Raw genomic sequence first — 26,131 nt, 5'->3', positions numbered from 1 at the left:
GTATGAACCGCTCTTCAGATAGTCTCTCCAGAGCATAAAGAATATTAAGCTAGCTGCAGAATCTGATTATTCTTTCCTCCAAGGAAGCATTCCATAAAAAATAAAAAGTTATGTCTTGTAACTTTTTAAAATAGTTTGCTAAATAATCAATCTCCTTAATCAGTGTGCTCAGTGGGAGCAAGGGCCTCGGGGTCATTGGGGATGTCTGGGAAGAACTTGGGGAGGGGGTGCTACTGGCATCCCGTGGGTGGAGGTCAAGATGCTACTAAACATGTTACCATGCACAGGACCGCCCCTGACATTGTACAGCCTGAAATGTCAATAGTGCTTTCACTGAGAAACCCTGATCTAGCTTATATGGCTTATCTATAATAGTAAAAGCATAATATGCTAATTAGACCAGACATCCTTCCAGATGACCTTCCAGACAAAGCCAGGGCTGCAAGGGAAGCCCTGGTCCCAGGTGCCTGCCAGCGGCCAGAGGGAAGACCTGATGGGCCCTGTTGCCGGCCAGGCCTAGGGCCCCTACCCATGCACAAATTTCGTGCACTGGGCCTCTAGTACTATGATAAATACCTAGGTAAGAACTAAAGAACGTTATCAGATTTCCATAATTCTCAAAATGTTAATCTTATCTAGAGAAGTCTGTGTGGATATTTGACTGCAGTGTTGATTTATTAAGACAATGCATGTAGCACTTTAAAATGCAACTTAGAACCGTGTACCTCAGCACCCAGCACAGGTGCCTGATGTGGGCGGAGTCATCATTTAGCACTAACTCAGCCTCAAAAGGTTCCTTTTAAACAAAACTAAAGATCTCTAGGCTGTGCAAAAATACATTAATTTTCTTTTCCTTCTTTTTAAGGTTGAAAAGATAGAGTGGGACACGTGGACCTGTGTCCTGGGCCCCACCTGTGAGGGGATCTGGCCCGCACACAGTGATGTGACCGACGTAAATGCTGCCAGTCTCACCAAAGACTGCTCCCTCTTAGCCACCGGAGATGATTTCGGGTTCGTCAAGCTTTTTTCATATCCTGTCAAGGTAATATTGCACATTTTTTACATATACTTGCTCAGTCTCATTAATGACCCCAAATCTATGTACTATATCTAAGCGGATTTTTAAATGTTGAAGGCATAGCAATCAACAATGTTGTCTACAGCGCCGTCATTATTTCTGCTGTATGAAAACCTTCATGATGGTATGTTTACTAATTTGAGTCAGTCTGTGGCATTGAATTTCTCCTTGAAAGGCCTTCATTGATCATCAAATCCAACATCTCACAAAACGGCATGTAAGAATTTTCTTCAGAACCTCTTGGACCTGTGTCTTTCTAATATGTACTAGCATACTTCCCGAGATGAAGAACTCCTTACTTCCCAAAGCAGCCCATTCATTTAAAATAGTTCGTTGTTAAAATGTTTCTGTTCTAGATTGAGCCGAAATGTTTTCTCTTTAGCCAAAGTTCTGCCTTCAAAATCATCAGCGGTTAACTCTGGTCCTCTAACAGCCACATATGTAGGAGGACCACCTTTGACTTCCTAGAGCAGTGTTGGCGAACCTTTTGAGCTCCGCGTGTCAGCATTTTGAAAAACCCTAACTTAACTCTGGTGCCGTGTCACACATAGAATTTTTTTGATATTTGCAACCATAATAAAACAAAGACTTATATTTTTGATATTTATTCTATATATTTAAATGCCATTTAACAAAGAAAAATCAACCAAAAAAAAATGAGTTCACGTGTCACCTCTGACACGCGTGTCATAGGTTCGCCATCACTGTCCTAGAGTCTCACTCTCTCCAGACTGCCATCTCCGGGTCTTCAGCCATTCCCCATTTGACATGGTTTCCAGTTTCCTCTCCCTATAAGCACACTCCATTTTATTCCATTTCAGACTGTCTCATCTAAGACTGAACTCGGTGCTTCAGATGTCATCTGAGCAGCTCAGGGTACAGTAGGACTTTCATCTTCTTGTCTTGATTTTATATTTGTTTTAAATTAAATTAAAATGGCATCAGCTCTTGGTTGCCACACTATACAATCGAATCATAGACGTTATTGCCCAAAATGTTCAGGTTATAACCCCCATCTTACACAACTGACTCTCTAAATACTGAGGACAGAACTTCATATTTGTACCAAATAAGACTTATCTTGTTTATTTTATCTCCTTGTTCCAGCCTGTCACCATCTTTTAAATACTTCCTCAGAGTATTTACTTTCCCTTCCAGCATCATGTCATCCTCTGATTGCACCAGTGTGAGCTTTAAGTCATGGATAGAAAAAATATAAACTAGAACACCCAACTGCCTCCACCAGGAGCCCCCATTCAATCTGACATTCTGTTGTTAGTGCGCATATTTAATTTCAGTTCTTCGGTCAGAAGCAGACGTTTACCTCTCTCTGATTATGCTCTATTGGACCTCACCTTTCCCTCTCTAGTGCAACAAGACATCACTACAGACTTGGCACATAACTTGCTGAAAGCCAGATTGAGTGTGTCTCTGGTGTCCCTAATCTCCCCTCCCAACAAACCAACCAATGGAAAATGTGGGGTTAGTTCAAAGTTTAGCCCTGTTGCTGCCCAGTAATCATTACTTCCTTTTCCAAGTGCTTATAAGACCTTCTGTGTAATAATTCACCCTAGAATTTTCCAGAGTTTGCATCAACTCATAAATCAATATTTGCCAGAGTCCACTTGTTTTCCCATTTAGATACAGGAGCCTTTTTGTGTTCGATGTCGCCTCTCCTGGTCTCTAAACTCCGTGGGCATTCCTGATTTTGTTTCTGTGGTCACATTGCAAGGTACCTGTACTCAGGTACATGAGCTCTGTTTTGTCCTTCCTGGTTGGAAGAGCATTCTCTTTAATAGAGGCAATAAGTCTGCTTTCTGTTCATATTAAACCATCTGATCTAAGAAGTGTTCCTAGCGTTCTGTATTTTTCTTTTAGCCCTATTATAGAAAATCCTTTTCTGATTTCTTAGCTTTTTGCTTTAATATTCTAAAACTATATCAAAGTTGTCAGTGCAAGACTTTTGTATTCATCCTTGGTTTTCACTCCTCTTCTCGTTTGTACATTTACCTGAACACACCAGTTCCCTCCACAGCCCTTTGGGTATCTTTAGATGCCTTCCTCTCTCCTCTTTCATTTGTTAATATCTGGTTAGGAAATAATTTTTGGTGGTCTTTTCTGAGATTCACTCCCAGTGGTCATCACTTCACTGTCAGTTACCAGCTCTTCCTATTTGATCAGAATTCCCTTTTATGTAGCAATTTTCCTTGCTGCTTTTACATTACTTGAAATGAGACTGCTAGCCGGACAAGTTAGGGATGTCCTGGTATTAGTAGACTGAGGTTTGGGCCTATACTTAGATAGCTGAAATCCCCAGAATGCTATTGCATCATGCTCCAGGGCTAGGTTTACTATTGGTCCTGGAATTCATCACCTCCATCCCCAGCCTGGCCAGGTGTGCTGTCTATAGTAATGTCACCCTGTGTTCCAGGAAGGTTCCTCAGGGACCACCCCAGGAAACAGAGTAGGGGGTAGTGGGAGGGGCCTGGGGCCCCACCTCTGCTTCAGCTAGTCATTGTGTTTTATATTTTATATGTTGATTCTCTGTGTAAGATTTTTTACAACAGTTGGTTAGAAAAAATTTCAGCCCTAACCGGTTTGGCTCAGTGGATAGAGCGTCAGCCTGCAGACTGAAGGGTCCCAGGTTCGATTCCTGCCAAGGGCATGTACCTTGGTTGCGGGCACATCCCCAGTAGGGGGTGTGCAGAAGGCAGCTGATGGATGTTTCTAACTTTCTATCCCTCTCCCTTCCTCTCTGTAAAAAAATAAATAAAATATATTAAAAAAGAAAAAATTGCAAACATGCAGTTAAGGTGAAGGAATGATACAGTGAACTTCTAGGACCCCACCACCTAGAGCAGAGGTCCTCAAACTTTTTAAACAGGGTGCCAGCTCACTGTCCCTCAGACATTCCACAGATGCGCACTGCGGGCCTGGGACGAGTTGGCTGCTAAGCAGGACAGGCAGCGGCAGCAAAAACACCCGGCGGGCCGGATAAATGTTTTCGGCGGGCCACAGTTTGAGGACCCCTGACCAAGAGTCTACAATTCAATGTAGATTATGGACATCAGGATACTTACCCCTAATGAGTTCCTGTGCATATCATTACCTAGAGTTCAACATTTATTTGTGGTATATTTTAGGTAAAATTTATATACAGTTGTAATGCAGAAGCATTAGGGTTCCTTTTAATGAACTGTGACAAACACACCTACGTAATCCAAACACCTATCAAGATAGACATTATCATCACCCCAGTAAGTTTCTTCATGTTCCTTCCAGGCCAATCTCTACCCCCACTTTACCCTCAGATGAAAAAAAAAATATTCCAGTGTTTTTCATCATAGATTAGTTGTACCTGTTCCAGAACTTCATATAAATGGAATAATCAAGTAGGTGCTGTTTTGTGTCTGGCTTCTTTCACTCAGATCCTGTTTCTGAGATTTCTGCATGTTGTTGGTGGGTAAGAACAGTCTGTTACATCTTTATAGCTGAGTGGAATGCCATTGTATGGATACAGCAGTTTGTTTATCCACATGGCTATCGATGGACACCTGGTTTTTCCACTGTTTGGTTATAATAAACCTGCTATGAACGTTTATGGACAAGTCTTTGTGGGCATGTGTTTTCTTTCTCTTAAGTAAATATGTAGGAGTAGAATTTCTGGGTCATAGGAGAAAATGTGTATTTAACTTTTTAAGTAACTGCCAGACCTTTTTCCATTTTCCATTCCCACCAGAAATAAAAGCAAGTTCTAGCTGCCAACATCAGTGTTGTCAGACTTGTAAAATGTAGCTGTCCTGGGGGTAGGTAATATGAGGGCTTTGTGTTTGTAATTTGCATTTCCCTGATGACTAATGATGCTGAGGGCCTTTCATTTGCTTATTGGCCATTTGTGAAGTACACCTCTTTTATCCTTTGTTTTAAATTGGATTACTTATCTTTTTATTCCTCAGTCCTACTTTGTAAGATTTGGTTGAAGAAACGGTTTCATAATTTGAAAGCATTTGAAAATCATTGGCTAATATTAAATAAAACTTCTTGATAGTATCACTTCTCTTCCTCCTCTTTTTTTTAAAAAAAATATGATTTTCTGGCACACGTTTCCTTCCAAATACATGGACCCTACCTGATGAATGTTTCCAGCTGTCTAGTTACACTCCCCCACTGCTCTGGGTATGTTAGACAAAGTTCACCACCTGTTATGGACTGAATGTGTCTCCATCAAAATCCAAATGTTGAAGCCCTACCCCCAACGCGACTATATTTGAGAATAGGGCATTTCTGAGAACAATTAAGGCTAAATAAAGTCATAAGTGTGGGGCCCAGATCCAATGGGATTAGTGCCCTCATAAGAGACACCAAAGAGTACATTCTCTCTCTCCATGCATAAATGCACCCAGGAAAGGCCATGGAGCTCACAGTGAGAAGATGGTATCCATAAGCCAGGAAGAAGGCTCTCACCAGAAACCAAAGTGGCTAGAACCTTGACCTTAGATGCCCCAGCCTCCAGAACTGTGAGAAATAAATTTGTTGTTTAAGCCAGCATGTCATATTTTGTTACGGAAGCCCAACCGGACGAAGACAGCATCCCATTGCAGTATTCTAGCACTGAGCTCCATGTCATCAGGTGTTGGTGACACCTATGAGATCTAATCACCACACGTATCTCTCTGTGTCCAAAAATCAAGTTCCATTTGTTAGACTCTAAAGTTATGTCTTCTTCTTGGCCCTTTTCCTTGTTCTCCCTTCCCCTGAGTTACTAGGCATGTCTTTCAAGCATTTTTCTTCCATGACAATCATGGGTCCTTATATAATCAGTTTTATAGTTTAAAATCTTTGTGATGAATTAGTTCCCTGACAATCACATGGTTTCCAGCCTCCATGAGATAGACTCTCCTTTGCCAGAGCCCACCCATTTTTCCAGTTAAACCACGTGCAATGCTGTCCTTCGACACCATCTATATAGCTAGCTGATTGCTTCCCTTATCCGCCCTTCTTTTTCAAAGCTATGCCCTTCCACCAGATTGGAGAGGATAAAATATCACCATGTCCTTCATTCTAAAGCTAAACTACCTGGTTCAGGTGTTGACTCTGATATTTATTAACTGTTTGACTTAAGCGGAGTTTCTTAAAATCTCTGTGACAGAGTTGGTCCTCTGTAAGGTGGGAACAAATCTTTCTCTAATTGGATACTATGCCATTATACAAATTAATACTTATAAATATTTAGAATAATGCTTACCATATGGGAAGTATCCCAAACTTTTACTTTTTAATATAGTTGTTGTTATGTCATTTTTTAAAATTCTCACCTTTTTTTAAAACCTCTGTGGACTTTGTCATTCCTAAAGATGCCACCTACTCATCTAGAAATTAGCTGTAATTTAGTGTTTAGTATCAAGAACTTGTATGTTGATGACCCTTTGTTGAATTTCTTCATTTGTATATTTCTTTTCTCTCTCACAAAACTGTAAAATCCCCAGTAATTTAGCGACTTCATATCCTCCATTAGAAAAATGTAACAAAGGAAACTTAAGGATAAAAAATATATCTCACCATGTCATTTTCATTTCAAACCCATCCTCAGGTTCTTCAGTTTCTTTCTCAGAATGTCAAAGGCTCAAGAGAATTTTTAAAGAGAGAAAGAATGGTTCTTCAAAGAGGAAAGTTTTTCGTACAGAGAAACTGTATGAAATGTTGTGAATGTGGGGAAAGGGTACATAATTATCATCATATTCTCAGAAATTACTCACTTAAAAACAGTTAACCACACTGGGGACATATTTCAGATTATCCATATTTTTTTGTAAATATGTTTTTATTGATTTTCTTAGAGAGGAGGGAGAGAAACATCAATGTGAGGAAGAAACATTGAGCTGTTGCCTCCTGTACACACTCCAGCCCGCAACTTGGCCATGTGCCCTCATCAGGAATCAAACTGGTGACCTTTTGGTGCACAGGACGATGCTCAACCAACTGGGCCACACTGGCCAGGGCAGAGTCTCCATTCTTTCAGTATTTGGTGGAAGGGGCGTGTCGTGGTAGCGAGTCCTGATGGCTGTAACAGAAATGCAGGATTTGGCATGATGACCCAGAAGGACAGTGCGTCTGCCTGGCTGTGCCAGCTCTCCAGGAGGCTCCTCCCATAGGCCCTAAGAGGACCACCGATCATCCCTGCCCGCCTCTTCCTCTTAGGGAACTGCTGGTTTCCCGAACCTTCTGATAACTGTGAATTCCTTTTCATTGTTCCGTGGAGCAGTAATCTTGCTTCCTATTGTGAGAATCTTGAATCACCCTTTGCTGGAATTGACTCAGAAATGGTCCCTTTTTCCTACCCCTTTGGTCCACTTTCTTTGCCTCTGCAAAGATTCTAATTGATCACCCCCCACCACCACCACCTGATATTCGTATATTGGTCCCTGATATTCCTCCCCCAACCCCGCAACCTTTCTTTTTGGATTATTTTTTCCACCCCCATCCAAAAACCCTGTGTTCCTCATGTAAGTGAGAGCATGGAGAGGCATTTCTCAGGTTCTCTTACTTTCTCCTTCTCTCAAGAACCCAGCTTGCATAATGGCGTGGGTCTTGCTTCCAACAGGAAGGCTGGCAGGACCCACAGCGGCAGCCACCGTGACTGTCCTCTTTGCGTCTGTGCCTCTGGGTCTCATCTGGTCACACAGTGGTTCCCAGTGGAAAGCCTTATTTGGCTCTTCCTATTCGCTTCGCAAGCTAGTGGCTCTGGAGGGCTTCCTGGAAACGCTGCCCACCTGCTTGCTTCCCTCATCCTCTAGACCAGCCGTGGGCAAACTACGGACCGCGGGCCAGATCCGGCCCGTTTGAAATGAATAAAACTAAAAACAAAAAAAGACCGTACCCTTTTATGTAATGATGTTTACTTTGAATTTACATTAGTTCGCACAAACACTCCATCCATGCTTTTGTTCGGGCCCTCCGGTCCAGTTTAAGAATCCATTGTGGCCCTCGAGTCAAAAAGTTTGCCCACCCCTGCCTGAGCACTGGGCTGAGCAGTGGGCAGATCCACTCTGCTGGCAGGTAGGGTCGGCCAGATCCACAGAGATCCGACCAAGAGTATTTTAAAGTCACCCACTCCCCTGCACCTGTCTCCTGCCGCCTGCTTATGGCGGTTTCAGGTTCCCCAGGGCGCTGGTCCAAAACCCTCTGGGAGCCTCTTGTCAGTTATTGAATAAAGCGTTCATCTGGGACACCGGTGGCCCTCCCAGGACTTCAGAAAGCACATGCAGCTTCCCACACTGGGAGGTATTCCCCGGGAGTCGCCAAGAAGATGGAAAAACTCTGCCTTTTTAAATGGCTCCCGCCAGAGCTGTTTTTGCCAGCCAGACTCTGGCTCCTGAGCCAGAAATGGAAGCCGGCGTCTGATGTCAGCTGCAAATCCCCACCACTTGTCAGGGCTGCCCCGGGTGAGCAGGCGGGCCACCGCTCACATTCACTTGTCCTTCCCCTCCTGGGATAAGCCCGGTGGGGCCTGAGCGAGCTCTCGGAAATTACTAATAACCTGGGTTCTCTTTACTCGAATGTATTTGTTGAAAAGCAGCTTACTTTGTTTTTAAATCAATTAGTCGAGTGCTTGTAGTGTTAGAAATTGTTTCCAGGGTTCATGGCAGAAACTGGTGTGTGTGTTTCAAATCTTCCTTGCGGCCCCAGGATTAGAAGTCCCTTGCTGGTCAGCCACAGTCTGGGCTGTGGTACAAAAGCCACTGTGGGGAGTGACGGGGAGGCCACCTCTGATCTCAAATGTCAGCCAGACTCACAATCAGGAATTTATGCCAGAGACCTGGGGAGAATCCACATTTGATATTTGAGAGAAACAAAAACAAGCTTCTTATACTTCCTTACGCTCCCAGAAATAGCTTCTGTAGTCCAACATTTTATTTGTTCCCTTACAAATTATTTAAAGGGGACCTGTGGTGAGCCAGGTAACGTTTTAGGGGGAAAGGAGACCGGTTCCCTGCCTTCATAGAACTTACAGTCCAGAGGAATGTAAGGAAATTGCTGCTTAAATGTTTCATTCGTATCCAGTACAAGCCACTCTAGAGAATAACGTGGATGAGATAATCCAGAGTCAGGAGCAGTGGGGCTCCCAATGTGGTAATGGCCAGTTTCTGGCTTCACAGGGCCAGCATGCGAGATTCAAGAAGTACGTGGGGCACAGCGCCCATGTCACCAACGTGAGATGGCTGCACAACGATTCCGTGCTGCTCACGGTAGGGGGCGCTGACACGGCCCTGATGATCTGGACCAGGGAGTTTGTGGGGACACAGGAGAGCAAGCTGGTGGACAGCGAGGAGTCGGACACCGACGCAGAAGAGGATGGAGGTGAGTCCCAGCAGCCACGTGCCACCCGCACCTCCCTCCCCACCCCCTCCTGAGCCATGGCAATCCAACTCCATTCTCCACCTTTCTGTCCTTTGAGGCTATGACAGTGATGTTGCCAGAGAAAAGGCCATTGATTACACCACCAAGATCTATGCCGTGAGCATCAGGGAAATGGAGGGCACCAAACCACACCAGCAGATGAAAGAGGTTTCCGTGGAAGAAAGGTATGGCGTCGCCAGGTCTGTTTGCATTTGTCATACCTGACGATGAGAAACTCATGTAAACCACGGTGCACTTTCTTTGCCCTCAAAGATGCTACTTAAGCTAGTCTTTTACGTGTATGCACAGTCTTAACCTGCGCACGAGGTTAAATTGGGGAAAGTTGCCCAGAGCCCTCAATATGTGGCAAAGGGTGGGTTACTCTTTGCCAAAGTTACTTATGGAATGACTTGAACAGAGATGAGATTGGGTTGGACTAGGCTTCCCTTGCCCAGAGAGGATGTCGGGATAGCCTGCAGATGTCCCGAATGGGATGGGTGTGCTGACTGGACAGGTAGGAGGGAGGGCGGGCTTCTGGGGTCAGGAGGGAATATTTGTGGGTGTGACAATAATCCTCCATTCTAACCAGAGTCTGTGTGTTACTCTGACACTTGGTGTACCTTCTCTTACTGTCTTCACCTGCCCATATTCGCTCAGGTGTGTTTGGCAATTCCAGGCCTATTGGTTTTGTTGTCTCGGATCCTCTGTGGAGAAGGAAAGTTGCTGGTATTATTTCAGGCCCTTTTGATGTGTTATTGTAAATTATTATTGTAATCAACAAGAGAAATTGTCAAATGTTTTAACATTTTGTTTAAAAATTTTGTTTAAATTACTACTATTACTTAATTTGCCATCTTCATAGTAGGGAGGATAAGTATTGAATAATGACCTTTAACGTCTAAAGAGAATTTCATGGATCTTAGATGTTTAAGAATTCCCTATGGGCTCTTCACATTGATGGATACCCTGATGTTTATAGTTGATGAGACTCAAGTTCTTTTTTGCACTCAGTATGGCTTTCTGCCCAGTAATAACTATTTAATAATAGCACCTTTTGCTATTAGGTAGGACTTGTGATACAAAGAAATAAAATGTCACTTCCCCTCCTGTTTCGGTTGAGAAAGGGTGGGTGTGCTGCAGGCAAGAAGATTGAATCTGATGTGAAAAAACCCTAATTCCTCCCTAGAATCTTTGCCAGATGCTACTATAAAGGCTCAGACTTCTCTTTTGTTTTTGTTTTTTAAAATTATATAGATATTTCTAAAATAGTCTGTAAATCATAGTTTATTTTGCTTGCAATGTAGTTTTTTAGTTTTTTAAAAGAGGCAATAAATGTAAAGGACTAATATTAAGAACCAAGGAAAAAAAGAACCATATGCGTTCCACTTACATAATCTACTTGAAAAATCAGTAGCCCTTGGCAGCCCTAGCCGGTTTGGCTCAGTTGATAGAGCGTCGGCCTGGCGACTGAAGGGTCCCAGTTTGGATTCCGGTCAAGGGCACATGCCCAGGTTGTGGGTTCCATCCCCCAGCAGAGGGTGTTCAGGAGGCAGCCAATCAGTGATTCTCTCTCATCATTGATGTTTCTCTCTCTCCTTCTCACTTCCTCTCTGAAATCAATAAAAATATATATTAAAAAAAAAACATTTGGCCGAAACCGGTTTGGCTCAGTGGATAGAGCATCGGCCTGCGGACTGAAAGGTCCCAGGTTCGGTTCTGGTCAAGGGCATGTACCTGGGTTGCGGGCATATCCCCAGTAGGAGATGTGCAGGAGGCAGCTGATCGATGTTTCTCTCTCATCGATGTTTCTAACTCTCTCTCTCCCTTCCTCTCTGTAAAAAATCAATAAAATATATTTTTAAAACAACAACAACAAAAAACATTTGGCATAAATTAAACATTCTTTTGAAAGAAAATTACCCAATCTTTCCAATTTCACATGACATTATGTAATGGGTTGACTTGGCTATTATTCCAAGGTTGTTTGTGGATGATTTATACAGCCAATGCTTTGTCATGCTATGATTTAGACTGGCCCCTAAGATTAGCAATCTAACGAAATGCCTAATTCCAAACACTACAACTGATCTCCAACCTAAAGTGAGTCTCATCTGAACCTTTCTTGGTCTTGGTGTGTCTCTGGGCAGGTCTGTAAAAATCTCATACCCGCTCAATGTAGGAAGAGGTGGACGAGGTGAAGGTAGAGATGACCCTAAGAAGAATTTTCTATCTTAAAATCCAGAATTTTGAAGCTTCCTCATTTTCTTCAATACTCCAGATTGAAAACTTGTTCATAGCATACACAGGATTGGCTTTTATTTAATACAAAAGAAAAAAAATGCTTCATAGTATTATGAGATATGGGGGGAATTATTTTAGTACTTGACTGGCATTAAAAAATATAACTCACACTAGGGCAGTGATGGCGAACCTATGACACGCGTGTCAGAGGTGGCACGCGAACTCATTTTTCTGGTTGATTTTTCTTTGTTAAATGGCATTTAAATATATAAAATAAATATCAAAAATATAAGTCTTCGTGATACTATGGTTGCAAATATCAAAAAATTTCTGTATGTGACACGGCACCAGAGTTAAGTTAGGGTTTTTCAAAATGCTGACACGCCGAGCTCAAAAGGTTCGCCATCACTGCTCTAGGGCGTAGTGAAGAAAACATGTTGTGAAGAACACAATTTTAAGATAAATACAGGGTCCAGAGGAATAATCAAGCCTTTTCTGTAGCGGTGTCTCTGATAACTTACACCAGCATGAGTTCCCACTGCGGCTGAAAGCAGAGGGAACGGAACAGCATGCTGGGAGCAGAGCGGGCCACAGCAGGAAGGGGCGAGCAGAGGAGGAACAGTGAATAGTGTCTGACTTAGCAGCCTCCATGGGGCAAACCCTAATCAGAACCAAGAACAAGCGGTGTCCTCCAGTCGTTGTCAGTAATTTTAGGGGAGCCTGAATCTCAGAGATAGGACTATAGGCAGCTCTGAATGGGAGAAAAGACAAAGGGGTGCCAGGCAAGGCAGGGCCTTCAGAGAATTTGCGAGGAAGCAGGATGAGAAAGGGAAGATGGGCAGGAGCCCTTGGGGCAGGGAGGGCTCCTAACGATAAGTCAACAGAGGGCTCACCCAGGGCACAGACTGGGCTCCATGGACTCCAGTGTCCCAGGCGTGAGAGAGAGGCAGAGCCAGAGAAATGCTGGGGCCTCAGACCACAGGAGCACGGGGCCAGGCAACACCCAGGTTCTCGGGGAATATTCAGGGCTGTCACCCATGACACTGCTCCCTTTGGCTCCATCAAGCCCTGCTGATTCCAGGGCCGAGGCTCTGCTTGACCTTCCCCTTGTTGCTGTCTGTGTGTGGCTGCAGATACCTGCCTGTATCTGGGTGCTTTTCTAAACACCCAGGCATGTGCCCATAAGACTAATGGGAGACAGACCCAAGGACCACAAGAGACATGAGCTTGGAATACCCAGTCAGTGCCAGGGGAAGGCATATCAATTAAAAAATAGGATTTTATTTTTAAAATCAAGAAGTCATTTTTTACTCCTTCTCACCTCATTTTTGATGATAAGCTGAGTGCAAATTAATTGATTATTATTGGTATATATTCCTTTTTTAAAGCATAGTTTATATTGTTTCTTGAAGGAATAGTATGTATAACTCTTTTAGGTTCAACTTTTATAATGAATGGCTTGTAATTGTTTCATGTTTAACTTGTCACTGTTGAGTTTTTAACAGAGCTTTCTCTGGGTTGGTGTATGTGGCTTTGTTATAATACCAGCGTGCATTTCTGAAATTGTCCTTGTTGTTTGACAAGAGATCCACACTTGTCTTTGGCTTTCCTGTCCTGAGCATGGAATCTGGTCTCTCTCGAGTGCACGTTGCTTTGTTCCCCATAACCACTAGAGGTGCTTAAATTATTGTAGACTAAAATAGAAAAAAAAAACACACTCTTTTTTTAAGGTTGGCGAAGTTAAGTTGATTTTTAAATTTAACCCTTTTTTAGCCTTGTTTTAATGGGAGTTTTTGTGTTTTGTTTTTTGCTGTCTTTACTGCACCATGTTGTATGTTGTATTTCTGAAGATTATATTGGGTAGTGTGGCCTAAAACTTCAGAAACCTTTCTCTTCTCTAATTTTGATTCTTGGCTCAAGTTCCCTAACGTTGGCTTCACAGAATACAAAAATACAGGACACCTGGTACCTTAAATAGAATTTCATAAAACTAGTAGACAGTGAAGGAAATAATCTTAAATCTTTCAAGTTTGGCCTAAATGTTGTGGCAGTTGAGGCCCCAGCAAAAAAAAAAAAAAAAAAGAGAAATACTCTGAAAAAGGAGTAGTTTGGGGAGAGCTTGATGAAGGAACTGTTAACAAAGGTTTGAGCAATAATAAGGGGAACAACAGGGTTGGGGCAGCCTGGGGGACAGCAACAGCTGAAAGCCATTACCATACCTGGGCCTGGAGCGGGAAAGGGAGGAAGCTGTTGCCAGATGTGGTGAACAGCTGCAGGAGTGGACCACATTAGAGAGCTGAGACCTGAGGGAGGGGGTTGAAGGTAACCAGCCTGAGGAGGTATCAGGAGAACAGACGGCGTTCTCCTTGCACCCTGTCCTCCGGTGCCTCTCTGGCGCTGAATCCAGTGGTGCAGTCCCCAGAGGCGGCCTTGGAGAGCAGAAGGGTGGAGATATGAAAGGGCGCGTGGAAAATATCCAGCTCATTCTCCTTGAGGTTTTTTTTTTTTTTTTTTTTTTCCTAATAGAAACAGGTGTTGTTATCACAGAAAAGAACCTCAGGCCATTTTAATGTTAAACAGGAACTACTATCACTTATAAACGCCTTTGAATATACACAGGTATTTATCACCCAGTATTACAACAGTGTATATATAATCAATTAAAATGCCAGTGAATACAGCCAGATCAATAAAACGTTACCCAGTTCAAGTGGACCAGTTTTGCGGAACCTTGGCCTTGACACCACTGTCGGGGTGCCTCTGGCATCACATTATAAAAGACTCTAGCACACTAAGTCTGACTTTTGTAATTGAAATTTTATATTCACATTTCATGGTGATAGTCCCAGATATTTTTCAAAATAATGTTTAAACATCTTTAGCCCATCTTCAAAGGTTTTTATTTTCACATTAAGGAAACAAAAATCAGAACTTAGAAATTTACAACCATAGACATGTTTAGTGCCAATATCCTATATTCTTGTGTGAATCAAATGATCATGCAACCCCAATTCTGCATTCTGTGTAACTGCACGATCACCACAGAGGTGACTCACCAGGCATTTCAAAAATAATTCATAGCCGAAACCGGTTTGGCTCAGTGGATAGAGCGTCGGCCTGCGGACTGAAGGGTCCCAGGTTCGATTCCGGGCAAGGGCATGTACCTGGGTTGCGGGCACATCCCCAGTGGGAGGTGTGCAGGAGGCAGCTGGTCGATGTTTCTCTCTCATCGATGTTTCTAACTCTCTATCTCTCTCCCTTCCTCTCTGTAAAAAATCAATAAAACATATTTTTTTTAAAAAAATAATTCACAGATAGGATCTAATAATATCCCCAAGTGCAGGCTGTGGCCTTTTATTAAAAGCCAGGTGAGCTGACCAACATCAGTCTTTCTAGCTGGACCTGGTGGGGCCATGGATTGTAACTTATTGTTAAATATCTGCTGTTTGACACATGGTCCTCATCTCCTCCTCACCAATCTGCTTAGATTAACCATCTACATGGGGAATAGTAAATAATTGAGCTTTTTATTTGATATATTCTATTGAAACCTGGGGCTTGTGTTCAGGAAAAAGAACACTACGTTGATAATGACAAGATACAAAATTAACACAAATTGAACTATTTTTATGGAAATCGGCATATCATATTCACTATCTTTTATCTTTCTGAGTGGATGCAGTAGTTTGCTCAGAGGTTGCTGTCTCAGTGCACCTGAGTCCACAGTCTATATTTTTTCAAGGCCTTTTATTAACAAGTGCTCAGGCTTTCCGCTTTCCGCTATCTATCCAGGGATGAACAGGGAAATCCATTCTATTTCTTTTTTTTTTTATCCATTCTATTTCTATACCATCTTTAAAACATTATTTTACTTATTATTGCATTTTCTACCTTTTACTAAAAGAAGGAAAGATTCAAACCCTAGGTCTCCCCCCACCCCAATCTTCTCACTCCAGCAGCTGCATAACTTAGGGCACAACTCGAAAGTCCACACTGAGCAGATGTGCATTTTTTCCTTCCTTAGAAAGGCCTTGGGCTTGCTGCTCGCCTTTCCTATTTATCTCAGATAGAGAAGGTCATCATCTCTCTTGAAAAACAAAAAAAGTCTGAAGTAGAAAAGTTGTTTTTTTAACCCTTAAATTGTATTGTCTTAGCACGAGTTTAATGTAGTTTGCCTTAGAAATTATGATATTTATAGTTTCAGTCATTAATTTATTTGGGATAATCTGGTCTAGATATTTAGCTGTTTTGCCTGGCTGTGTAATATGTACACAATCATTTTCTAAAAATAAGTTTCAAGAAATGATTATTTTGATACACTTATATCAATCAAACTTCGTCTTAATTACAGACTATTTGCTTTCCAGAAAGGGGGTCCTTAATACAATTAGAAAATCATTTTTTAATTTCTATCCTCTGAATATCTTTTTTGTTTTCTAAATGACAAAGTTACAATGTTCATCTGACTATAAGGGATAATATTTAGTGCACATATTTTAAAGTAGAAATTCTCACAGTTACTTTTTTATGTGAAATCAGTCTCCATCTTGGCCACTTTTTAAAGCAAAGGTTAGTAACAGAGTTTTATATCAACTTTGTTATTACTGCTTTCTAACATTTGAAGCCTTTGACATATTCAGTCCTCCTTTTTTTATTTATTTATTTTTGTTCTGAATCTGTGGCGTTTACAAAAAGTGTTAGCTCCCTGAGAATCAAAGAAAAACTCAGCTCCCTTGGGTTTTCTTTCACATTTAAAATCTCAGCAGGTATCCAGTATTTACCTGGAAAATGGCTGACTACATCTGGCAAGGGCGTGAGGGAGTCCTTGGCATTAATCTCACTTCTGAAACCAATCTGCTTCATCACAATAGGACAGTGATGTGAATAATGGAAAGATGCCAGTACAAAAGTTAGACGTTATGTTGTCTCTTTAATTGTAGAATGTATGGAAAGATACAGATACAGTTACATAAGGCAGGAGCCGACAGCATTGCCTCAGGCAGTGTCAATTTCCCAAGTCCCCAGGGTCCCAAGGAAATAGACAATGACAGTCCCCATATGGGTGAATTCACAGGTTCTCCCATGAAATGACCCCAAAATTCTACTCCAGCACTAGGGTTTTCCAAACTTTGTCTGAAACTGTGTTTATAGCTGACTCAGGAAGGGCCTAAGAATTATCTTCTCCTACTATCTCATATCCATTCCAAATTGATTTATGCAAGTTTATGAGCTTAAGCAAAAAGGAAGTCCTGTAAAGACAGCTGTACACCATAGGTTTATAAAGAAATGTTACCCGGATTTTGTTTGTTTGTTTTTTCAACCCCCAAATTAATATCCTTCTTTGATCCTTAAGGTTTAGTCCTTACAATGTTCCCATTAAAAATATGGGAAAGGTTTAATATCGTTCCTTAATGTATGGGTCCATAGCATCATGGTATTTAAAGCTCCACTGGGTTGTAAACTTCCCATGAGACTAGGTTCCTTGAGGGTCTGCACTGTCTATCATGGTTACCACCACCTGCCTAACGCAGGTTAGTAAACAGATGAGTATATGGGTGGGTGAATTTACTTAGCCTGCTTCTCTTAATATTGAAGTAAATTAATCTGTCCTCAAAATGGCCTACAAATCCATTCTTTGTCAACAACTTTTACCTTCATTTTGTTAGCCTCTTTGGTGGTCTTCTCTTTGTGGGGAATTGTGTGACCCTGTGTAGAATCCAGTGATGTCCCAACTGGCCCTGGGACTGCTCTTGGTTAAATGATTTTTTTAATCTTCACACCATCTGTCTGTTAGATATTAAAATGTTTATTTGGTTTAAATTTCAGTAATCCAAGGTCAAAAGAACTGAAAAGGAAATTCTGTGTTATTGTAGCCATCACACCTATTTTTACAGACAAAGCTTCTTTGTCGGCAGATTCCCAGTGAAACAAAGAATATTCTCATTGGTGGCAAAGTTTAAAAATATTGGAAACGTTTAGATGCCTGTCCCTGAATTGAAACAAATCACCATCTATCTATTGGTAATCCCACTTTTTTTTCTAAACATTTATGCTATGTTTAAGGACAGAAATCCACTGGGAGAACCTGTCCTCAATTTAAAAAAAAAAAAACACAAAACGCTTTATTTAATCAGAAAATTCACATTTCAATTTGCCTGAGGTGCAGTGAGCACGAGGAAGCAGACCATGCTCCCCTCCAGGGTGATGTCAACTAATAAACAGCCCAGCTCTCCTGGCACAGTCCTCAGCTCGGCAGGCCTGACAGAGGCCCTTTGTCCCCCTGATCAATAGCTGCTTTGTGAGCTTGTATTGTTAGAGTTGCTAAGAACTGACAACCTTGCTAGCAGGTGCTACTGAACTTACCAGACTGAGATCTGTCAAAACTGCTACATCCTATCTTGACGCTTGGTCCAATAAATGGGGAGGAACCTCTAACGCTGCATTTCAACCCCCTTTGTGATGATAGAATGAACGTAGATAGCAGGAGTTAGTACAGAGACCTGCCGTTGCATATATGTTGAGTGTGTGAAGCTCAAACCTCACATCATAGGGCAAACAGGGTAAGGGGTGTCCCTGCTCCTCCAGAGCATTGCTCTCTCAGCTAAATTCTCCTTCCCATCACCCCTGGGTTTGGTGAGAGTTCTACACTCAGCTGCTCTGAGTAACTATTATACCCTGAAACACTGAAATTAATCATGTTTAAGGCCCACTATCTAGCTGTGTAACTCCACCAGAAGTTGAATAGTTAGTTGATTTTTAAAGGGAATGTAATGTTACCATCATAAATGACTTCTTTATTCAAACCTCTTGATTTTCTATTGTTTGAAGCAAAGTAATGATGTCTATATAATGAATAATTAAACCTGCCATTCATTAGAGAAGAGTTTCCTTGCTTTTTATTGCAAAAAATGTGGCAGGCCATAAAAATCCAGAGGTAAATTGCTATAAAATGTTTTTTAAAAATATTTATGCACCTAGAAAATCATATTCCTACAGTGTAATCAGTTGACCCAAACCCACTCACTTTATCACACGTAGGTAAACGCTTTTCTATGGAAAGTGAACGTCTCTTAGAAGACAGTGTCAGAGTTGGGTCCAATTATTTTAATCCAGTCTCCAGACATCTCTGAGCTATCCAGTTGGAGGGAATGGATACTACCGGGGTCATTTACTTTGCCTCTTTCTACTGTTTTGTGGTCATGATGAGGTACCAGAAGCAATTGCTAGGGTGCATGATTTGTGCCCATTGAAATGATGTTATTGAGCGTAAGGTTCGGTGGATCAGGGTGCTTTTTATAGGTGTGTTTAAATATATTGGCATGCTTTTAAACCAGCCCCACCCACTCCTTTGAAGTTCATGTTATGCTCTGCCTTCTTCCATCCTTCCTTCCTGTCATTTATCAACTTTGTGTCTCTGAGGAGTTCAGGTAATAGTCAACTGGTCAACCTCAGCTCCTGCCATGCCATGGGTTACATTGTTACCCATAGTGCCTCTCTTCTTCAGTGACTTAACCTTAATCTCCTTTAGATTTGTCATTCGCAGTACACCCTATCCTCATCCCTATTATGACATCCAGTGCCTAGACACCACCATTTTTTTCTAGGTTCATCAGTTCCCTCCTGGCCTTACTTTTTCTGCCTACCTAAATGTCACTCTTCCGGTCCTCTTAGCTCTTCACCCCTATACTTCTCCTACAGCCTATCTCTTCACTCTTCTGACTAGAAAGCGACATTCGTGCAGATTGCCTCACCAGAGTCTGCTCATTCATCTTTGTTCTTGTCTTTGGTTGGCTCCCTTTGCCACCCTGTCAGCAGTCAGATCTTTGCCCCCTCCTCAACCTTCTGCCTACATCCTGCCCCCTCCACTCCTGGCAGATGGCTTTTCTAACCTCATTCACCGAGAAAGCAGATGCCAATGGGCATGAACTGTACTTTTATACTTATTTCTGTCTCCTCTATCTTGCCTCCCATCCTCCACCCCACGTACACTACTCACCTCCTTTCTTCTCTTCTCAGAGGAAGTGAATCTCTCCTCCTGTTCAGCCCCCCATTGTCCGAGCTCCCTCATCATCTCTCCTCTGTCACTCCCCTTAGCTAGATCCATGTCCCAAGCCAAGAAACACATTCCAGTCTGTCCCATCCCCAGCCAGCTCTCTTTAAGGAAAAAACAAATCCTTTGACTTATTTTATACCAGTGGTTCTCAACCTTCCTAATGCCGCGACCCTTTAATACAGTTCCTCATGTTGTGGTGACTCCCAACCATAACATTATTTTCGTTGCTACTTCATAACTGTAATTTTGCTACTGTTATGAATTGTAATGTAAATATCTGATATGCAGGATGTATTTTCAGTTACAAATTGAACATAATTAAAGCATAGTGATTAATCACAAAAACAATACGTAATTATGTATGTGTTTTCCGATGGTCTTAGGTGACCCCTGTGAAAGGGTCGTTCGACCCTCAAAGGAGTCGCGACCCACAGGTTGAGAACCACTGTTTTATACACTGACTTGTATATCCCCCCTTCACCTTCCCTCCCTTTTTTCCTTCTCATCCAGGTTTCACCAAACCTCTCCTTCACTCTCTAGCCCATTCCATCTGTCTTCTGTTCCTATCATCCTGCTGACATGGTGACTTCCTAATTCCCAAGTCCAATCCACTCACCTCTTCCTGCCTCTCCAACCATTCCTTCTCAGTGTCCTGTCTCTGCTTCCTCTCCCAGCCCCTCACATGCTGTTGGTTCTCAGGGTTTCACCCTTGGCCACCCTCTCTTTGTACCCTGATTAAACTCATATATTCCACCCATTGGGGGATGATTCCCAAGGTCCTAAATCTCTTTGAGTCCCACCTCTCAGTTGAACTTCAAAGTAGTATAGCCAACCTGCAGATATCCAACATTTGTCACACCAAAATTGAACTCATCGTCTTTCCTTATATATCTTCTGTTGCAGTCAGTGGTGCCACCATCTACCCAGACGCCCAAGCAAAAAACTGGCATTCCAGTTGAATTGCTCTTCCTCCTTTGTCCATTAGAGCTAATCAGTTAGAGTCCTTGAAGTCTGCTTCACCAACATTTCTTTGAATAGTCACTTGTTTCCTTCTCCACAACCACTGCATTAGTCAAGATCTTTATCATCCCTCCCTTGGACTATTATCGTAGCCTCTTCAATAGTCTGCCCACCTTACTCATGGTTCCCTTCACTCCATCCTTTATGCCCTCAATTTTTCACCCAAATACATTAATATTTGCCTAAAATGGCCATGTCTGAGACTATATTCCCATTTTTTTAAGGGCTGCATTGTAGGCTTTAGTCAAGAGCATTTGTAAGAGGGGAGGCTGTCAGGTCAACCATAGTTCTTCTGCCTGACTCCCTTTTGCTCCACTTCACCACTGAGCAGCTCTACAGATGGTTCTGGAAGACATAAGAATACATTTAACATAATCCGCTTTCTTTGGTTTTGATGGTAGAGAGCCCCCCATGGCTTTGGACACTTTTCCTAAACCTGGATATATCCTAGAACATTGGTCTCTCTTCTCTCTTCTCTCTTCTCTCTCTCTCTCCCCACAGACATCTTTGACAATCTGATCAAACCATGCTCCCTTCTCCCCAGAGAGATGCACATGTGCAAACACGATTTGGCATGAGTGCCAGGGTTTTCACTGAGCCCCTGAAGCCCATCCATGGGGTGATGGCTCTTGTTTGTGGGCAAATCTAAACAGTCTCCAGATCATCCACTGGTTTCCATCTCAAACCAGGAGGAAGAGTCGTTTGGTTTCCCAAGACAGTTTGAAAACTCTTGGAGCATTTTTATAGCACATTTTGGAATATAATGGCGTCTCCTCCAATGACACTTTGAACATTGTCTGACGAAAACACTAAAAACAATTTCAAACTTGCATTTCTTGGCTCAGTGGAGTCGAGTTTCTTCATACCCACCGCTTCTTTATAGAAGCTGCTCGGAACCACTTTGTTTCTCACCGGATTTCCAAGCCTGACTCCCCGTCGGCTGTCAGGCTGTGACTGCTTATCCTCTCTTCCTTGGTCATTTCAGAAGCCTCCCTAGGGCCCGAGCCTCTGAACCCTCTCCTGCACAACTCAGGCCAGCACCTGCTCTGCTAGCCGAGCAGCCCAGGGAGGAGGCAAAAAGGAGCAGGCACCCAGGCCCTGGCCTCCCTTCGGGGCCTTTTGTAGGGTGAGAGCCTATGTCAGGGAACACTCCACATCTCCAAGTGAGTCTAAGCTTCCGCCTCTGCAGTCCAGCGGCTGGCCAATGCGGTAACAGCAGGGACTGACCGTCCCTGCCCACAGAATGTGCCGTTTCCACAGGGGACAGGAGGGCATGAGTGGTGACTCTACCCCAGGCGTGGGTGGGCCTTCAGCAGCCCACACAACCGGCACTGGGCACGAATAGGGCCGCCTCCTTACTTAGCATCCAGCACCTGCCCGAGTTCACAGGCCTCTCCTTGGGGTTCCTGTCGTCACCCTCTCTTCCTTGGCAAAGCTTCTCTCCTGCTCTCGAAGCCCAAGCTAGTCCACCGTCCTCTCTGGATTATCCAATTCGTTTGCTCTCTTGCCAGGCTCCCTCCCTAAATTTCTTGCCCAATGGAAGCTCTCCTGCTCCTTGGTCTCCCTTAAGTCTTCAAAGCCCCACTTGCCCCAGGAGGCCCCTTTGTGTCTGGGTTCCTTCCACCTCCAACTCTTAACCTTTCTGAGTGTCCCTGCTGATTCCCAGTGGCACTCGCCTTCCTCGCTCTCCCTCCCATCCTGTGAGCCGTGGGAACAGCCAGCTACAAAGACCTCATTGGCCTGAACGGTGAGGGAATGCCTCCGCTCTTCCCCACCTCAGCACAGCCTTCCAGGGTCCCGTTTCCAGGGGACCCTGAGGCTGGGAGGATTTAGATCCACTGAAAAATGCTAACCCTCAGCGTTTGGCGGTGTTGGGAATGTTTGGCAGTCCCTCCCATGTCTGATGTGACAAACACTGTGTAGAGATGCCCGGAGAGAAGCCTTTAATGCTTGTATTGTGTTTTAACTTGCTTTCCTTTGGAGGCAGGGAATTGTCAAGTAAGTACTCACAGCACTCTGCCAAAGCCGGTGTTCGCTGAGCATCCAGCGCTAAGCGTTCATGCAGAGCCCACCTCCGCCAGGGGTCTAGACTCAGTCCGCTGGGTTTGCCACTACGCAGGTGTCTCCCTTTTGCCCCCTCACCTTCGGTGTTGAGGCGATGCAGCTGTAAACATGTGCTTGTGAATATGAAGGAACATTCTGAGATTGCTTTACTTTTCCGTTTTTAACTGAAAATCAAGGTGAAAAAAAAGCATCCTCGGGGTTGCCACTGCGTGTGTACACATATATATATATACAGTCTCATGTATATATTAATACACAGTGTCTGTGCCTGTATGCATACTCTATACACACTGTATAATATGTACCATATTATACAACCCTGTGTACCCTGAAGACCAGCCCTGCGTTGAATCTCAGATTCTGCCCTATGAACCATGCTGCAGTCCCAGCATCCCCGTGCGCCCATCTCAGACCCTGGCTTGCTTTTGTCATCAATGAAACCTTCTTAGGGGAAAGAAGAAACCCACGGATTTCATTTGAAAGTCCCACTAAAACAGAAGAAAGAGCAGATGTCCTGGGAAGCGATAATTAGTGTGCAGGAAGTGTCTAATTGCGAGAACTGGCAAGCCCCCGCCTCCTGGTTTCGCCCCATTTGGCGGTGATGACGTCAGCCGGGGGTGTCATTTTGCAGAGATGTGCTCGCTACCCGTTCTTCGGTGCTGATGATAATACCATGGGATCCGGTGATCATGTATGGTTACATAACATGTTTTGATTGAAGAGTTTCTGAGAAAATAAAGGTAGCTTGTTTGTTTTCCCCCCGGCACAGAAATGCAAGCCGTTCCAGCAGGCAAGCTGCCCTACCAAGAAACATGGGGAATTATTAGGCTAAATTATGAGTTGAACTTGATTCGAAAACAAAGCATCCATTGTGCATAACGCCCAGTGCCACCCAGGAGGACGGGGTTGTTTTTCTGACAAACGCTTGTCCCCAGCACACTCGCAAACCAGCAGAGTCCCCAGGCGCATTCGCAAGGCCCCGGAGAGCGCGTGGGAAGCATTGACAAGGCTTCCTTTTTTCTCCCCGTTCTGTAGGCGCTTTAGTGCAGAGTTTGCCCAGAGACGCCAGGGTATGAGCTTTCTGAATTTGTAGACGGGTGCACTCTTTCATTTGTTTTAGTTCTTTGCTGGCATGCCCGGGAAGCATGGTTTGTGCCACACAGGAATGTCTGTCCACTTGGAAAGTGCTTGTGCATGAATGAGGTGCTTGCTAATGCGACTCTAAACTGTACTAAGTTTCTCACTTGGCTTTGTTTGCTGCTTCCAAGGGGATCAAGGTAATCCTTTCTCTTCACCTAACCCAAGAGCAATAACTAATGGATTCGGGACGTGTGGCGGTGCTGGTGCAGGTCTCCCCTACCCATCCATGGTTCCCTAAACTCCAATAGGTCGATTTAAAGGAACCCCAGGTTACCCAAAATTGGCCGAGAATCCATGAGGGCTCACCCATGATAAAAATCTCCTAAGTTGAAAGGCCCAGATCTCCAAAACTGAGAAGGGAAAAGAACCTCTGCTGTGATGGTAACGGTGGAACTAGACCAGAGCCTGCGGGATGGAGCAGTGTGGTTCTCTGTTTTTGACCCCTTGCTTCCTGCTGGCCCTCTTGTGTGGGAATGACCTGAGGCCATGGCTCCCAGGCCTGGCTTGTAAGTCCCACGGCTCCCCATGCTGTGATTTTCACTACCTAACTCTGAACAGTTTTGATGGGTCCTGTCTGAAAAATGGCGGAAGCACGGCCTCTACCTTCTCATGCTCAGGCTCCTCTTTTGGTGTTAAAGTCAGCCATTGGCTCACGTGGATTTCCCGGGCCCTGGGAGGGAGGGACTGACCCCCGATGACCACCTCAGTGCCTGCGAACCGAGGTCCCATCTTGCAGGACCCTTAATGTCAGCAGCTTTTCAGGGGGTGGGTGGAGGTGGGCAAGGGGGGAGGACAGAATAAGCCTAGGTGGAGGGTCCTCTGAAGGGGTGGGGGGTGAAAGGAGCCTGGCCCTGGCCTTCGTTGGCCACGCCCAACAAGCAAGCTTGCTGCCTTTGGTCAACACTGTTTCTCCTGGCCGCTCTCTGTTCCAGACCACCCGTCAGCAGAGCAGCTCCCCAGCCTGAGAAACTCCAGAAGAACAACATCACCAAGAAAAAGAAACTGGTTGAGGTGAGGAGGTTAAACACTTTTTGCTTTTATGTTCTGACACCTGGTGGACATCACCTGCGGGTCCCTTCAAGGGAACCTGGATGGATCCAATGGCTCTCGTTCCTTCTCCCTCCCTACGCAGCATTGTGTCCCCCATCCCACCGAGTCACATTCCCTCCGCCCTGCCCCTGGTCCTATCAGTACTAGCTCCAGAATGTCCCCTGTCCTTCAAATCTGGTTCCTGTTTCCTATACTGGGTACCACTCCGGGAGGGCGGGAGTTTATTCACTGCCTGTTGTTTGAGCACTCACCCTGCACAGGGTACTATGCCTCACACCTAGGGGGTAAATACTTTCATTGTTTCCATTTTGCAAATGAGCACATGAGCTCAGGGCATTTCAGTGACCTGTTAGGCCCCCTGCCCAAGATCACCAAGCCAGTAAGTGGCGAGGGGTGTGGACTCAGTGGTTGAGACTTGGGATGGTGGAGCCGGTAACCTGCTGTTTTCTGGGCGAGGCCTCCTAATGTTCTTCCTGTCTTTGGAGACCCCCTCCCTCTCATGCCCTGATGCCCTGTCAGCTCTTTGAAAGATAACTTCACATTTCACCCGGGCATTGAGACCCAGTCGATTCCCACATCCCGACCGATTGGGATTCAAATGAATGGGTTCAGAACTTTACCAGGTGCTACCGTTCAAGCTCATCTCCTGTCATTCTCACTGTAACATAAGTCTCCGCTCCCACCCCATTGCCTAGTGGTCCTGGAGCTGCCTTGGGCTTTCATGCCCCTGATTAGAACGTCTCAAGCCCCATTCAGATTGGAAGCTCCTCCTCCTCCTGCCCCACACCTTGGTCCTTCCAGGCTCTTTGCTGACGTCTTCTCTTTCCTGATGCTCTTCACCCTGAACCCTCCTGCACCCGGCCCGCTCCCTGCCACACACCCTGCTGCCATTATTTGTGGCTCAGTGGTCTCCCATACTAGACTTTGAACTCATGGAGGTCAGAAAAATCCATCTTCAAACTTATTGGAAAAGGAGTTCACTGGGGGGATTTCTCATGGAACCCAGCACAGGTGAGGAAATACACCTGAGCTTCAGGAGAGACCAGATCCAGGAGCTGAAAAGCCATCATCAGCCAAGATGGTGCCTT

General features: G+C 44.0%; 1 protein-coding gene across 2 annotated transcripts in view; it reads left to right on the top strand.

Moving 5' to 3' along the window:
- EML6 (EMAP like 6) overlaps window positions 1-26,131 on the top strand; it is a gene marked incomplete at its 3' end in the record, with an annotated part of 209,727 nt that overhangs the window by 162,477 nt on the left and 21,119 nt on the right. For both annotated transcript variants that reach the window (XM_081100953.1, XM_081100954.1), the window contains exons 25-28: window positions 866-1,042; window positions 9,235-9,436; window positions 9,534-9,660; window positions 24,926-25,004. In XM_081100953.1, the coding sequence (XP_080957079.1) occupies window positions 866-1,042; window positions 9,235-9,436; window positions 9,534-9,660; window positions 24,926-25,004 (585 nt within the window). The remainder of the gene's footprint in view (window positions 1-865; window positions 1,043-9,234; window positions 9,437-9,533; window positions 9,661-24,925; window positions 25,005-26,131) is intronic.

The sequence above is a fragment of the Myotis nattereri genome, assembly GCF_964212035.1.
Source record: "Myotis nattereri genome assembly, chromosome: 10".
Taxonomy (NCBI): domain Eukaryota; kingdom Metazoa; phylum Chordata; class Mammalia; order Chiroptera; family Vespertilionidae; genus Myotis; species Myotis nattereri.
Note: the sequence above shows the minus strand (reverse complement) of the source record. Positions and strands in the feature narration are given on the sequence as shown.